Source organism: Patiria miniata, unplaced genomic scaffold, assembly GCF_015706575.1.
Source record: "Patiria miniata isolate m_02_andy unplaced genomic scaffold, ASM1570657v1 HiC_scaffold_20, whole genome shotgun sequence".
Lineage (NCBI taxonomy): Eukaryota > Metazoa > Echinodermata > Asteroidea > Valvatida > Asterinidae > Patiria > Patiria miniata.
Genome location: NW_024037059.1, coordinates 32,064,470 through 32,080,760, shown reverse-complemented (window position 1 = coordinate 32,080,760; position 16,291 = coordinate 32,064,470). Strand labels below are relative to the sequence as shown.

The 16,291-nt window shown below is 40.3% G+C and overlaps 1 protein-coding gene across 2 annotated transcripts in view; it reads right to left on the bottom strand.

Annotated features, from left to right (window-relative positions):
- Positions 1 to 278: 278 nt before the first annotated feature.
- LOC119728687 (ubiquitin carboxyl-terminal hydrolase 14-like) overlaps positions 279 to 16,291 on the bottom strand; it is a 50,048-nt gene continuing 34,035 nt past the window's right edge. For both annotated transcript variants that reach the window (XM_038201011.1, XM_038201010.1), the window contains 5 exons: positions 13,898 to 13,990; positions 12,989 to 13,114; positions 9,879 to 9,957; positions 6,099 to 6,206; positions 279 to 2,230 (listed from right to left, as the gene is read on the bottom strand). In XM_038201011.1, the coding sequence (XP_038056939.1) occupies positions 2,067 to 2,230; positions 6,099 to 6,206; positions 9,879 to 9,957; positions 12,989 to 13,114; positions 13,898 to 13,990 (570 nt within the window). In that variant the 3' untranslated portion in view covers positions 279 to 2,066. The remainder of the gene's footprint in view (positions 2,231 to 6,098; positions 6,207 to 9,878; positions 9,958 to 12,988; positions 13,115 to 13,897; positions 13,991 to 16,291) is intronic.

Genomic DNA, 16,291 nt, shown 5'->3' with positions numbered 1-16,291 from the left:
GGAATTTGGCAGATTTTTGATGAATCTGACAGATTTTTGAATTGCATTTGGCAGAATTTGGCCACGACCTTACGGTCACCCTGGTCAAGGATGGGCGTTATTCTTCATTATGCCATAGCAGGTCACAAATAATTCGGACTTCTTCTTTAACATGGAGATCACTGGAGTGAATTTGGCACAAACGCGTCCCCAGTGCTTACTTCAGTTTCAACCTGTTTCCAATACAATGTAGTAATTTTTTTTGGGAAACCACAGTATAAAAGTGCAATTCAAACAAATCAATCTATCTTTGTTTTAATGTAACATAATAAACTGTTAAAGACACTGAATGAGTACCAACCCCAGTCGTTCAGCATTTTGTTCATCAAAAACAGTTCCTTTCAATTCTTGTTTTATCACAAATGTTATGCATGGATTATGTCCATAATCTTGACATGCATTCATACATATTGATAATGCAAAATCTTCACTGTTATTGGAGGGATCTACATGGATAAATGATCCCCATTTCTTGTTTCAATGTTGAATACACAAGCGTATATGCCAGCATATTTGCTGCTATCATAGAAATAATGATACTGATTGAGTGCGAGGGGAAAGGTTCTCACTTCTGACCAACCCTATTTTGAGCTGTGGACCAAGGAAATTTTTTTTTTTTTTTAATTACCGCCGACCCTGTCTGGAACCCCTACTAACAAAGCAAACCAAGAAAAATTATGAAAAAAAAAAGAGTATCAAATTCAGGCAATCAATCTATGTTTATTTGAAAAGCTACGGAAAGAATTATATCCATTATACTTGAAGTATGGTGCATGCAGCAACCACTACAATCCAAGAAGATGTGAGAGTGTTGTCTCTTATCAACATTATCAAAGAACCATAGGGATGCCCCTATATAGTCAGAATAAACCCTCACTAGTCCAAAACAAAAGTGCACAATGAAATAAACATTTGTCGAAAGCACATTAGATGTGAAGGGGCTTACTGTAATCGTTCATTTTAGTATTATGCAGTCAAATAATTATTGTCAGCACATACATTTGTCAGCAAAGCTGTGGGTGGAGCTTGCAGTAAAAGCGGTAAACAAATACAACATTGTTGGAGAAAGGGTGCGTCATTTCTGGTCGCGAATTGCTGGCAGATTGACTTCTTCATGATGTCAACTGGAGGGAAGCAGTGTAGCAATTTTATGATCGTAGCCCACAATTCATAATTGCAGATTCAAATGGGAAACAAATCATCTACCTTTTATCCCAATTAATGCCATAAAACCATGAAGTGGGGATGCTTTCAAAATGATTTTCTTCAAACGGATGAAAAATATTGTCAAATTGGTGGACAACATTGCTAAAAATGACAGGTTTTGTACCAATTTTCTCCTCAAGTTTTAAGTTGCTGTACCCTTCCTCTTCATCTATTATATTTATATCTTACGACTTTTCCATTTGCATCTTTTAGTAAAATGGGGGGGGGGGGGGGGGGGGAGAGAGACCCGGATCTTTTTTACACTCTGAAAGTATGCTTTTGGTTTCAATTGTTTTGTAATGTTTTTTTATTTGTGGGTTGATTGTGCTTGAATGATTGTAGGGCCGCAAATAACCAAAATTTGAAAAATAAAATATTCCATGTATATAACTCAATACGGGTGTACATTTGTACTTTCATGTTTGACGTCTCATTCAAATGTGAATACCTTGTGAGTTGCAGTTTCAAAACAAACTGTATTTCTCGAAAACCTGAAAACATGGAGGGAATAGCAACTTCAAATTCATTGGTCTCTAGAATCACCAAAACTTCCCGAAACTACACCTAATCAAAGCAGGCACTGATATAATGTGGAAAGCAGTAACCCTCAAACAGGTCAAGATCGCACCTGAATTGTTTCCCATTAATTTTTTTATGAGATATATATATAGAATATTAATTCAAATCAGGGTGCATCAGCTCTGAATGTGTTGGGTTTTGGGATGATACAACTGGAGTGACTTTCGTCACTTTCCATATTCCCTGTTTTATTTAGGAAACAGATTATGAGATATAAAGGACTGGATGAGATGTACTGAATCTTATTTTTCTGGCATCGGTTCATCTTCTTGGGGAGGTTCTTCTAATCTTCGTGGTCCATATAAGAGTACATAAGCACAGGGCCAATCGCCTCCTCCAGATAACTTGAGAACATCTTCAGATGTGACTGGAGTAACATTGTCATCGTCAAATTTGATCCATTCCTCTAAAAACAAAAGGAAAATTGTAGATACAAGTAGTCACTGTCATTTAAATATGAAGGCATCACTTGTAGCATTAAATGTTATTGCCAATATGATAATTGGGATTGAAAGAATGACTCCTGTTTTCATAATGGTGCCTGGGTAAATGGGTAACTGAAATATTTCAGTTATAAATAGCTAGAACTAGTACAGTCGACTCTCGTTACTACGAGGTCCTTGGGACTTATGACATTACCTCGTATTATTCGACACCTCGTCTTAAGCGACGAGCATTTTTTGTGCACTCGCCGAAATGCACCATGGATCATTTATGTAGCTAATGCATGGGCCACATGCTCTTGTTGAAATTGCAATGAATTCAAAAAGTTATATGTTGTTCTCCATGAAATTATGATGTATAAAAAATAAAGTCACGACAGTAAAACTTGTATGGTATTTCAGAATAATAAAGAAAACAAAGTAAGATTTGAGGCTTTGCATGGTGGAGATACTAAATAATGAAAGGTTTGCGGAAACACCATGTGCGAATAATTTCTCAACTAAGAGAATGGTTCTGAAAAGAACCAGAGGTATAAACTCGACGTTCTGGTCAGTATGCTCTGACAAGAAAACAAAATAAACTGACTTTCAACCCAACAACCTGACAACGGGGCAAGCGGACCACCCGCGTACCGCACCGTACCGAATGATGCAATGTCACCTACCTCGAGCACGCACGTAAGTACATTAACATTTTTTGTTGGTGACCATTTTTTGATGTTGTGTTGGGTGGCAGAAACTGGAGCGTGTAGGACGTGAGGATGGGCGGCACAGTTGTCTACGAAAAGCAAGACCTTGCGCCATTGACGAGTGAATTTTTTGTCCAAGCGGTGCACCCACTCGGAGAACAGATCCGACACCATCCAGGCCTTACGGTTGGCGCGATAGATGACGGGCAGGTAGGTGATGTTTTTGAAGCATCGGGGGTTCTGGAATTTGCCGATGACCAACGGCTTTAACTTTTCCGAACCGTCCATGTTGGCGCACAGCATGAGAGTGATACGGTCCTTGCTTTGCTTGCCACTGTGGCACTGCTCACCTTTAAACGCCATGGTTTTATCCGGCGTTAGACGGAAAAACAGTCCAGTCTCGTCGGCATTGAAGATGTTGCGCGGTTCAAAATCCCGCAAAAGACGGGGGAGCGTATCTCGGAGCCAGGAAGTGATGGTGCCCTGATCGACGCTGTTACTCTCGCCTCAAACTTGCTTGAATGCCAAGCAGTGACGATCCTTGAAGCGAGAGAGCCATCCAGAACTTGCTGCAAAAGTCTCGTGCCCCATCACCTTGGCAAGTTGTTCCGCTTTCCCCCGGAGAAGAGGGCCGTTTACCGGTAGATTCATGGCATGAGCCCCCCGAAACCAACGGAGAAGGGTCTCCTCCACATCTTCACAAGTAGCCGTGCGAAACCGCTTTCGGGTGGGTTGGAATTTGGACAATTCAAACTTGGCAATGATGTCAGCCTTGTTCTTGAGGATGGTGGACAATGTGCTGGAAACAATGCTGTACTGGCGCCCAACATCCGCTTCCTTCCGACCTGAATCCACGGCTCTGATAATTTCCATCTTGGTTTCGATGGAGAGTCCCTTACGGGTAATCTTAGGTGAAGCCATTGCAAATCGGTTTTCTCACCAATGAACACTGTCTCAAAGGTACAATAAACGTATGAATCGTTGAGGAAAATGTCCCCGGCCTTATATCCACTTCAGGTTGCTACTGCTTGCATCCAAGGAAAGATTTCCATTCATCACTGTCTTAAACATGTGGCACCGAAATGCCCCGTAAAGATTCTCCTTTGATGGCATAGGACAAACGTCCATTGTCGGCCTTCCTCGTTCGGGCGGCACCATAAAGAAACCCCATGATCGCGCAGGAATCCAAACGCCTATTGTCTGCCTTGTTCGTTCGGGCGGCACGGCGTTCGAGCGGTGTTGTGTAATGCCCGTTAAAGAACCCAGTAATACTTATCGCTAAGAGAAGGGGTTTGCCCCGCTGTTTCTGGCAGTGGCTGCAATGTGCGCCGCAGCACCTTGTAAACCATTATAAGGTGCTACATAATGGGTCTCATATTTCTCATAAACTTTATTTACCTTTCTTTAATAATTGAGTAGCGCCTTGAGTACCTAATTGTTGGTAGATACGTGCGCTATATAAGACTCCGTTATTATTATTATTATTATTATCACAGTGCCAATTAAAACTGAACTTGATTGACAAGTTGTTTTCCCGAATGCACGTGGAAAGTGACAGATAACAATAGATTTGCACTCGCCAGACCGCAAAAAGTACACGTCTTAACCGTCAATTCGTATCACCCAAGCTCATATTAAGCATTTTTTGCCTCATAGTAATATGCACACTTTGGTCGGGACTGGCAAAATATGCTCGTCTAAACCGAAATCTTGTCTTAGCCGTGCTCTTATTAACGAGAGTCGACTGTACCAGGAACGGTTCTTGCATTATGAATGTTTTCATAGCTTTTGACTTATCGATACCAAGTTATCTACAAAATGCCAGGAGTCGATACTATCTACAGTCAAGGCAGCATCATGATCATTATGCAGAATCAAGCAGTGGCGTAGCACGGTCATTTTTATTGGGGGGGGGGGGGTTAAACATTTCTTGAAAAGGGCACTTGCATATTCGTGGTGAAATGTAGACACGTATTTTTCTCCGGACACTTGGCCTCCGTAAAATACAAAAACTGGGGGGCGGGGGACGCGGGCTGGTACCAGCTGTCAATAGGGGCGCTGTTCAAAACCAACGATTATGCACACTAACGGACAATATATGGTGCTGTCCAGGCCGATATATGAGTGAAATTCTAACAAAGGCACCCTGAGTTGCCGATGGCACAAAAAAGGCACCACTTCTTTTGAAAAAGAAGTCTTGTTTAGAAAAAAAGGGTACTTCTTTACAAAAACAAAAGGGCACTCTTTACCAATTATTGGGGGGAGGGGGTTTAAGCGCTGGTGAAATAAGGGCATTTGAATGGAAAAGGGCAGTCTTTACAAAATATTGGGAGGGGGGTGGTAAATACTCCCCCTCCCCCGGCTACGCAAGGGCGGATCCAGGGGGGGGGGGCCAAAGGGGGCAATGCCCCCCCCCCCCCCAAATGAAAAAATGAATCCATTATTTTTTTTTTGTAGTGACTTCGCAATAAAGGCATGGCAATGAGTACACCACCATCTTTTCCTCAAAAAACATTGGTTAAAGTGGTCAGAAATTGCCTCAGATCGCACCACAGAGCATCTAGAATCCAAAAAAATGTCAGGTCCCTTAAGCGGGCCCCGAACACCACGCCAAAATTTTTTGGGACACACTCTTTGGCTCCCCCCAAATTGTGTTCTGGATCCGCCCTTGTGGCTACGCCTATGTCAAGATCAATGACAAGTGTTACAACTGATAATGTAGTAACCAACTGATAATGTATCGCCAACCGATAATGTAACAAAAATTGACTGATGGTGTAGGAAATATTACTCCACTATTGGTCATTTTTTTGGTTACATTATCGGTTAGTGATACAATATCAGTTAATTTTTTATATCAGCAGCAACTTTATCAGTTCTTAAAGTTGCGTATCTTAAAGTTGCATTTAGTTATGCAATAATTACAAATGCTGAATTATTTGCAGCCCAACAGAGTTTAAGATTTATCATTGTAGACTCGTTCACATCCCTCTAGCATTGATAATATAGAGGCAAGGAACCAGACAACTCGCAAGGTGGATGTTTGTGTGAGGCAACCCAAAATAAAGGCCTTTTTTCTGAGGGTTGCAGATGCCCAATGTGGAATAAATGGCTCAACACTCAACATGCAGTCTATATGTACCTCCTTTCTTTCGGACCCATCCAACGTAATGACCAGAAGAGCTGGATCTGCCCTGATGAGTTAGCACAGCTTGCAGCTCATAGTAACCACTGTTGTTACTACCAATATCTAGCAAGTTGGTGAGAACAAAAGAGAGAAAGTATACAGTACGAGAATATACCAAGAATATTATGATGGATAATATGTCCATGAATCATAGACAAATCTATTTAGGTCAATATTTTGTGCGGCTTCTATTGCCGCAACCATAGCTCAGCATCCTGCAGCCATTGTGTCGATAGATTTCTGAATCTCTTCAACACTTATGTCATTCCAGCACTTTTGCAGTTTGCAGTTCTTTAGACTTTCTTTGGATGTTACTTTCGATCTGTCAATTTCTCGTTCCAACAAGTCCCATATTTGTTCGATTGGGTTTAGGTCAGGACTTTGGGTTGGCCATTCCATCATGTTCCCCATACCAGCTACTTCTGTTTGGCAAAGCTTGTTCTTACGCTTCTGAGAGGCATGATTTGGGTCGTTGTCTTCTTGAAAAATGAATGCCTGCCCTACTAGCCGGTGTCCAAATGGTATTCCATGCCTAGCAAGCAGGTTATGATACACCTTTTTGTCCATTATTTCATCTTTGTTTACTCAATCACCAGTTCCTCCTGCAGAATTTGAATGCCAAGCCGTTATATTTCCCCCACCATGCTTGGCAGTAAGACAAATGCAATCATCAATGAGCTCCTCCAGTACCCTCTCCACTTCACCGCTGTTCCACAGGCTCTGTGTGTTACATTAGGTTTATGCGCATGCGCTAGTTTTATCGGGCTGCATCATTAAATGCATTATTCATGAGCTCGGCGAATTAAAAACAAAGATCGGCTTCAAAACTCTTACAAACTTTTAGGGCAAGCAGAAAAATTCTGTGCTAACCCTGTAAGCACACAATCCTTAGTTACGGGATGTATGCATGCACAGAAGCCAAAATTACTTGCTAACCCGTGAAATACGCCTACTGTAAGCACAGAATTTTCTGCTACAGTAAGCAGGGATTTTTCGCTTACGGTAAGCAGAGCCATGATATTGGGCCTTGATGTGATGATCACTCAACCATGTTAAGTGTAAATATAAAACCATAAAAAAGCAGTATACAACTATAACATGGTTTGAGGGTGGACAGTCAATATTACTATACCTCATACATATTCATGACCGAAAGCCGAATTCTCACTGGTCCATTCACCATCACGTGCCAGATGCTATTTTTGCTGTTTATCAAACATGCGCGCGAGTATTCATGCACAGGCTAAGTACGCATGCGTAGTAGACTGTCGCACGTGTTACCCGTGCGACAGTCTACTACGCATGCGCTTTACGAAGCAATCGTTGAACTGTCGCACGGGTGAAGCAGGCACGCGCGAACATCGCGCTACAGCTACACATAAAAGATGGTTGCACACGTAAATGATAATAAGCGCTTTCCCTAGCTGAATGATGCTGAATTGGAGAATATTGTGGACAATATAAACATGCATGTGCTAAAAAAAGTTTTCCACAAACAATTGTATTTACAACCTTAGTAACTGCATGTATTGCAAACGAACTGTCATTTTCGGAGTTTGAGCAATATTATTTTTCTGGTGAGCTGGACAAGTTTCTCCGAACATTTTTTTGCAGATCCATACTGCAGGAAAAATCGGCAACTGAATATGTATGAGGTATAGTAAAACAAATATAACATGGTTTATTTCGGGTGGACAGTCGATATTAGCTCCCCTCGGTATTAGAAGTTGACAAACTAGTTAGTTTGTCAACTTCCAATACCTCGGGGAGCGAATATCGACTGTCCAACCTCAAACCATGTTATATTTGTATATTAGCTCCCTGCGGTATTGGAAGTGAAGCCGAGGGAACTAGTTTGTCAACTTCCAATACCGAGGGGAGCTAATATCGACTATCCACCCAAAATATGTTATCTTTGTTCATACTATACCTCATATATATTCAGTTGCCGAATTTTCCCGTTTCAGTATGCACCGCATGGGCAAAAATATTCGGAGAAACTTGTCCAGCTCACCAAAAGAATATTATTACGCAACCTCAGAAAAGTTCAGTTCGTTTGCAAATACAGTAGCCTAGCTCCTTAGAGTTTATACCGTATTGTGGATAACTTTTTCAGTAGAGGAGACATCTTTATTGTCCAGTTCAGGGAAACGCTAATTAACAATTACGCATGACGCTACATCGCCATCTTTTCATATGTAGCCAGTTAGGGCGATGTTCGCGCGTGCATACTACACCCGTTCTACTAACATTTCCACGATTACTTCATAGAGTGCATGCATAGTACACTGTTGCACGGGTAACCCATGCGACAGTTTACAATGCATGCGAATTTACCCTGTGTGTGCAAAAATAGCATCTGGTACGTGATGGTGAATGGACCAATGAGAATTCAGCTTTCCATCATGAATATGTATGAGGTATAGTCATTGATCTCCATTAGTAAGACTGGATAGGACACAGCACCTTCCATCTTGTGCACGCACGCGTAGTCATCGGTGAGGGTTTGACGGCTTGAAATGTGTTCGTCACACACAGACCATGCAGCACGCGTACATCACGCATGCACAGTATACAAATATAACATGGTTAGAGGGTGGACAGTCGATATTCGCTCCCCGAGGTATTGGAAGTTGACAAACTAGTTCCCGAGGCGAAGCCGAGGGAACTAGTTTGTCAACTTCCAATACCGAGGGGAGCTAATATCGACTGTCCACCCGAAATAAACCATGTTATATTTGTTTTACTATACCTCATACATATTCAGTTGCCGAATTTTGTTTTATTATTATGCACCTAAAACAAAATTCGGGGAAACTTGTACAGCTCACCAAAAAATTCAACTTCAATTACTAGTTCGGTTCGTTTGCAATATAATACAGTTACTACAGTTGTAAATACAAATGTTTGCAATGTGTACAACTTTCTTTTGTACAGGAGACATCTTTACACGGTCTATACATTTTCTCCAGTACGGCATTATTGAGCTCTGGAAATTAACATTTACGTGAACCATGCAACCATGCATCTCTCCTGGGCGATGTTCGCGCGTGCGTACTGCACCCGTGCGACAGTTCCTCGATTGCTCTGTAAAGCGCATGCGTAGTAGACTCGGGTAACCCATGCGACAGTCTACTACGCATGCGTATTTACAATGTGCGTGAATCCTCGCGCGCGCATTTGGTAAACAGCAAGAATAACATCTGGCACGTGATGGTGAATTGACCAGTGAACGTTCGGCTCTCGATCATGAATATGTATGAGGTATAGTAATCGCAAACGCTAACCCCCTACTGTACTACCCAGCTGTTGTGTCCGCGTTTTCCAAATCTTCACTGCGCGCAAGTATACCCGTGTCCTATCCAGTCTTACTAATGGAGATCAATGGGTAGAGTAATACATTTTAATAACAATTTGAATGGACATTGAGAGTCTTTCAGTCACCTTCCCTGACTATATTCCACTGTAATCTTTTGACATATTGTGCTGCCAGGTGATCTGCCTGATTATCTTTAGGACAGTGATTACACCTTGTATTAGTGACCTCCTCTGAGTGTGATTTAAAGTGCTGAGTTTTGTTTTTTGTTTGGCATTGTTTTTTGAGGTGGTTTTCTGGTGAGATTTGGTGTTGATTCTGATTGGAATCATGACTCCTGGACAGCATCAGTGTGGACTCAAAATGATTTGAGTCACCCAGGCCTACAGGATACTAAACATTCCACATTGTCAGCTTACCATCAGGGAAATCATAGGCGAGTAGTTTGACAGACTCTTCTACAGGTAGTGTTGGCTGCTTCATTCCTGCTTGCTTAGCCTGGGAATAATACAAGACAAACGAAACTATAAATCATGCAAAAAAGGCATACTCTGGTATGTTCTTTAGATATAATCTTGTTAGCATTTAGAAGTGCTTGCAAAAAAATAAAATATAGGTAAGTTGAAATGTGTTTTTCTTGACAGCTCCTATATCAATCCATTTCCAATAAAACCTTGCAACAGAACAAAATCAGACCACAAACAAAATCAGACCTAGTAAGGAAATCTCACAACTCTTTGTTTATGAACACAGGAAAAAAATACCAGCTGAAGTCCAATGAAAACATAAATGCGCCATTGTGTGGAGTGAGTAAGTGAACAAGTACATGTACAATGCACATATACATATTCATTTATACCTACCAGTACAAACCTGAATAAACCTACGTTCACACCACAATTACTAGAGTGCTAACTCTTCATTCTTGCGTGAGGAGAAGCTTTGACGCTGCTCTGGGTGCAGACATTTTGAATTTATGTGCGTGTTAGTAGAACATAATGAAATTAGATGGATTTAATTCTAAATGCAATGTGCAAGTAGAACATATGCAAACAACTGAAGCGTCTCATGAGCATCTGCAGCGAATACGCACACGCGTTACGCTGTTTGCGTAGAGCAAAATGACACGCTCATTTGCTGATCGTGTATTTCGGTTTTGGGCGTATCAGCTTCTATGACACACCGATATGGAATACAAACGCAGATATGCAAATAGACGTACAAAATACGTACACAATTTCTAGCTCTCCATAGGTTTGTGCACAAACATGGATGTCCCCATCAGGCATCACTTTGTACATGAGTTAGCGCTCTAGTAATTTAATATAGCTCTATGGTTCACATTAACATTTGGAAATTGAAGTGGGCAATTTTAAGCCTCAGCAGGGCCAGCAAGAATTGGTGGTTAAATGATTGTCTTTTTACCAGTTCTATGTTTTTAACCGATTACATGTACATTGCATGTATCGGCAAAAATGCAGTGATGGGTGTGAGGGGGTAGTATTGGGCAGTATAGGGAGTAACATGCAGGGTGGTTAGGGTTGGTACAAGGACTGATGCGTTCATATGTTCTGTTGATTCTCAACGTGTAGTAGTAATATACCTTTTGTAGAAATCAAGACAGTGTGATTGTCCAGGGTTCTCCCCAAGTACAAGGGTGCGTATCGGGCCCGATACGCTGGAATTGCGGCCCGATACGCCGACAAAAATGCCGATCACATTTTTCAGCCCCTGATACGCACAATATAATTATTATACAAGCCATTAAACTGCACAACATAATCGTTTCATACGCCATTATTTCATCTTGACACGCAAAATCTTGACAAAAATCCCGTATTTCTGATGCATGTGTGATCAAAATGCACACGATGACGGGTCTTTCGCATCGACCGCCAGCACCCAGAGCATACAGCATGGTACACTGGTTCCCTTCGCGTGCTAACAGTATCAAGCTATGATGAAGGACTGGAACCAGTGACTACTGCCTCGTGCGTGCATACATGATGATGATGTCCTCTGAAGTTGGATCGTAAAAACACCAAACAAAAATCGATGGAGAAAGAGAATTTCTGCAAATTAATTCACAGAACGTGATCTTTATTTTCTGTGTATGTATTTTCCATTAAAATGATAAGATTGCAAAGCTCGAACTTGTGGCGAAACATCGTAAGTGTGCTTCTTAGAAACAGTAGTGCAAAATTTTTGGCCACGTGGGATGGGCCGTACACAGTGCAGTAATGCACACTGATACTGCGCCATGTGCACGTCACGATGTTTGACCGGCCAGACTGAATGTTGACGGCGCCAGGGGCCGTGATGTACGTAAAGCATATAGTGGAATCAACCACCTCAAATATATTTTTAATTAGGTGAGGCAAGTTTTAATCACTTTTGATGGTTAGTCTTGATAATTTTCGTGGTGCAAAGAAAAATAATCCAGGCACAAAACTACATGATTCCTTGTTCAATATGCTCCATTCAATCATGTGTTTTTATTCCTCCATGATTCAATCAGCAGCCCAAAAAATTGGCGAAATAATTTTTCCAACCTACCGACGCTATTTTGAAAGGCATGTAATCGGACGCAAAAATGATTTTTTTTCTTCACCTTAATTTTTTAATTTGAAACTTGCTTGTAAATATAATCCATACTTTCTAGATCAGGAAGTTGTAACACAGGTTTTGAAATGTTGATTTTTTTTAAAGTTAAAAATTTGATATTTTTGTTCTTTAATTATAAAAAATATCACAAGATCTCCTCTAAATTTTAAGGAAAAATCTTCCTTAAAGACTCCCCAGATTTGCTCTAAAATGCACCAGAGAGCCTCTAAAGTTCAAAATTTTTCGGGGCCCTTAAGCGGGCCCCGAACCCCTTGCCGTGGTTTCGCAGGTTGGTGAATCACAACAAAACTTCCCCCACAGGTTTGAAAAAATCCTGGGGAGAACCCTGTTGTCTATTTAATTTTATGTAATTTGTGTGTTTTGGTTTTTTGAATACTCACAAGTGTAAATCGAGTGAGTCCTGGAGTTATTAGCTTTCTCGGTTTCATTCTTGTGATTAATCATAGACCAGGTTTAGTAAGCCATGTTTTATCATGACTCTAACTTTTAATAATAAAGGAATCAATGTATCTGTACATTTCAATTAGAAATACTAATAAATTTATCCTCTGAATAAAATCATGTATTAATTTCAGGGGCAGATCCAGGATTTATCAGGGGCAGATCTAGGCTGGTACCATATTTCAATAGGGGTCGCTGTTCAAATGAACACTACATTACAGAATGGTGTACAAATACCCCTTATTTAAGCTGCCTCTGTCCGTATTTTGAACAGGCACACATTGGGGGTGTGTGAATTGCTTTGGGGGGAATTTCTATGAAAAAACCAAATATTTTTTGACAGAGGTGGGCTTGTTTTGGACCCCCCCCCCCAAATGAATTTTGTGTTACATAATAAATGTATTAACTGACAAAGCGACTAAGAGCAAGTATTACAAGAAAAGAAATGCTCCTTGTAACTGACCTTCTGTGCTTCTTCCAGCTTCCTGTCTTCCATCTCCTTAAACTTCAGACGAATTGGAACTAACTTTTCTTGAAGCTCTTTGGTACAAAGGTCAAATACATCTAGGACCATGGGGTATTTCACATCCTGCAACAACACACACAAATCTATTCATGAATGTCGAAATACAGTACTTGGGTGTACCATTGACAATTAATGCATGCTTACGGGCAAGTTATTACATGTACCTTTTTATGATGAATGATATCACAAAAATATACTCAAACAGCAGGGTGGTAAATTTTACACTTTGGGATGTTTAGCACCTTTGGTTCAACTCCATACATACATCAAACGTTTGTTTTGTTACACTGTGGTTATCAGTGTAAAATATAATGCAAATAATGTGAATGTCTGTGCGTGCCTAGTTTCAAATCAATCTGTATTAATTGGAAGTGCTACATGCAGAACTTCACTAAAACAATGGTCCGACATTTGGGTTTCGTTTTTTTTACTCACCCTGTACAGTTATTTATGTCAGCAGAAGCCATTTCATATTTAAATTCTTTAGTGACATTTGACCTTCCCCCCCCCCCTGATTCTGTTTGATTCAAATTGTTTGAAGTGTACATTTACTATTAAAAAAAGGAAAGTTTTTGATTTTATTTTAGTCCAATCAGAATTTCATTCTTCACAGTATTATTCATCATTCCAAAGTCTGCATCACCATCATGAGGAAAAATAAAAGTATAAAATGATGAAAAATATAACAAAGTAACGCAACATGGAGATTGCTGAAAATTTGACAGATTTAGGTTTTGGCATGGAAAAAGGAACCCTCCATAAAGTCAGCTACATGACTTGTTTCTGATTCACTTTCTTTTACTTTTACTCCGAAAGATTTTTTTAAAGCTAAGACCAAAGCATTACCTTCAAGATCTTGGCATTAATGTTCTCCTTCTCCTTATAGTAGAATCTCACCATCTGAATCGGTAGATAAGCAGGAAGACGACTGATCCGGGACTAAAGTCACAAAGAATACACAGATTATCAAACAAAATGTCTCATTCAAATACTGTTTATGTCAATTGTTGGTAGCTTGTTTACATTTCTGAAAGACATGTATGACGACAACAGTCTTTGAAATTTGTTTATCTTTTCGTACAAAAAAACATGTCAAAGCCTATCTTCTCCACACCAAAACATCTACTAAATTGTTGGAAATATTTTAAGAATGTCAAAATACCTGAATAAAAATGTCAAAATGAAGCCAATGAAGCTCCCTGTTGAACACAGATTTCTCCTGTGCTTTTGAAATGCACATGAGATGTTTGGTTGTTCTAGCAATCTAATAGGGACAGTCTTTGCGTTTTTCATTATTTTAGCTGTTCTGGAATTACTGGGATACATTCAAAACAACATTCCTATGAAGAGTGTAAATAATTAAGCTGATTATTACTATTCCAACAAGCACTTCTAGCAATGACGCAGGATGAATTACAGTGTGCTTTATCATGTTTGTTATAGAAATCCAATCGGAATTGACGGCTGCAGTGTTCTAGCCAGGGTGAAATTATAGTGTAGGGGTAATTTTGTTCGACGACTAATGCGAGCGCGGAGCGCAAAGCCCTTACGGCGTGGGGTCTAGATGCTTTGTGGTGCAATCTGAGGCGATTCCCTGCCACTTTCCCCTGATTTTTTTTAAGCAGAAGTGTTTAAAATAATAAGAATTTTTTTTTTATTTGTTTCAATGATACTCTTGCTCTTGTAAAGTTTCTTCTGTTTGCAAATTTTGGAACATGTTTACAATGTATAAATTGACATAATGAGCCAGCTAGTCAAGTTCTCCTCTGGAATCCTGAAGCCCCTCGACAAAAAAGGTCGTCCCAACATGACCCTGAAAACATCCATCGAGCTAGAAACTGGTCTGAGTGGTCCATCTCTTTCCAACACTATGCTCGACAAGGACAGTTGGGCCCAACTCATCAAGTCATCATTAAAATGAATGAATGAAGAAGAAGAAGATAAATTGTTCCAAGATCGATGCTTTCTGATGTTTATCCATTTTTAGTAGTTCCTCAACGTTTTATAAAAAGTTGAGATTTACTTTGTCAATATTAAGTGCGAGAACAAATCGCATGAACATTTCATATTCATGTAATTATTCATTGAATTCAAGTTTGAAGTCAGTGTAATTTAATCAATCTAAAACTAAAACAGGGAGTAATAAGGCATGCATGTACAAGGTTTTACATGGAGGAATAAGAACCATCTCATTCTCATGAGACACTGACAGCCCAGTTTCAATTTCAAAAAGCCTTGAAGTGTTGCTGTAGCAGTAGTTCCGATTTTAAATTTGTAAATAAAACCATCGGCAGGAAGAGAAATTGTAAAACCATGGAGGTCTCATACAGAAAAAGTTGTCGTCGATTGCAATTTCAACATGCTACAACACAGTGTGAAGGAGAAATACCATTTTTGTTATGGTAAAAAATATAATTGTAGATAATGACAATGAGAAATAATCACCGGGAATTGCTTCCTATCCCAGCCGCGGCCCGGCCCCGCCAGCCCGCCGGCCCAGCGTGCGGGCCAGCCCACGCCTGCTACGCCGGCAAACTACGCGACCAAATTTTCCCTCAGTATTGTTGCAATACTTGTGGATTGGTTTTGTGCTAAGAACAAACAGATCCCTTTTTACTACCAAACTGTTATTATCAGCAACGAGTAGTAGTCAAAAATCCAACTTTTCGATAGCGACATTCTTCGAAAAAAAATTCTTCATGTGCGGCCATCTTTATGGAGTGATCCATTGATATCGTAGGGGTGCTTTAACCTTTCGTTGGAGTTTTACATTTCTCGAATAAATCCTTTACGAAAAATTATGTTTTTTTTGACGTTGAAGAACTTATTTTCGAACAGCGAAATGTTTCGGACTTGATAAAAAGTGTTATTTGTAATTTTGAAACAATTGAAATGCTTGTAAATATTGACCTTAGGAAAGCACACCCGATAACGCAAAATGGTGTGGGCCACAGAGCGCTCTGTACGTGACATGTTGGTGACACGTACATCCGTACGTAGCGCTGTATCTACGCAGCACAAAACAGCACGTGCTTATTGCTTTCATAGCGAATGCGCGTACGTATTATGTTCATAGGAATGGCACAGCATCACGGTAGGGGTATCGTATGGGGTACGTTCGGTTGGATCGTTTTTTTTCGCTGTGTCATACGGCCGGTGTTCAAAGAGAATTGGAAGCAGATTTTTTTTTTTCGCAACCCAAATTTTAGCGGTAGCGTAGCGGCGCGATTGAAGCATAGC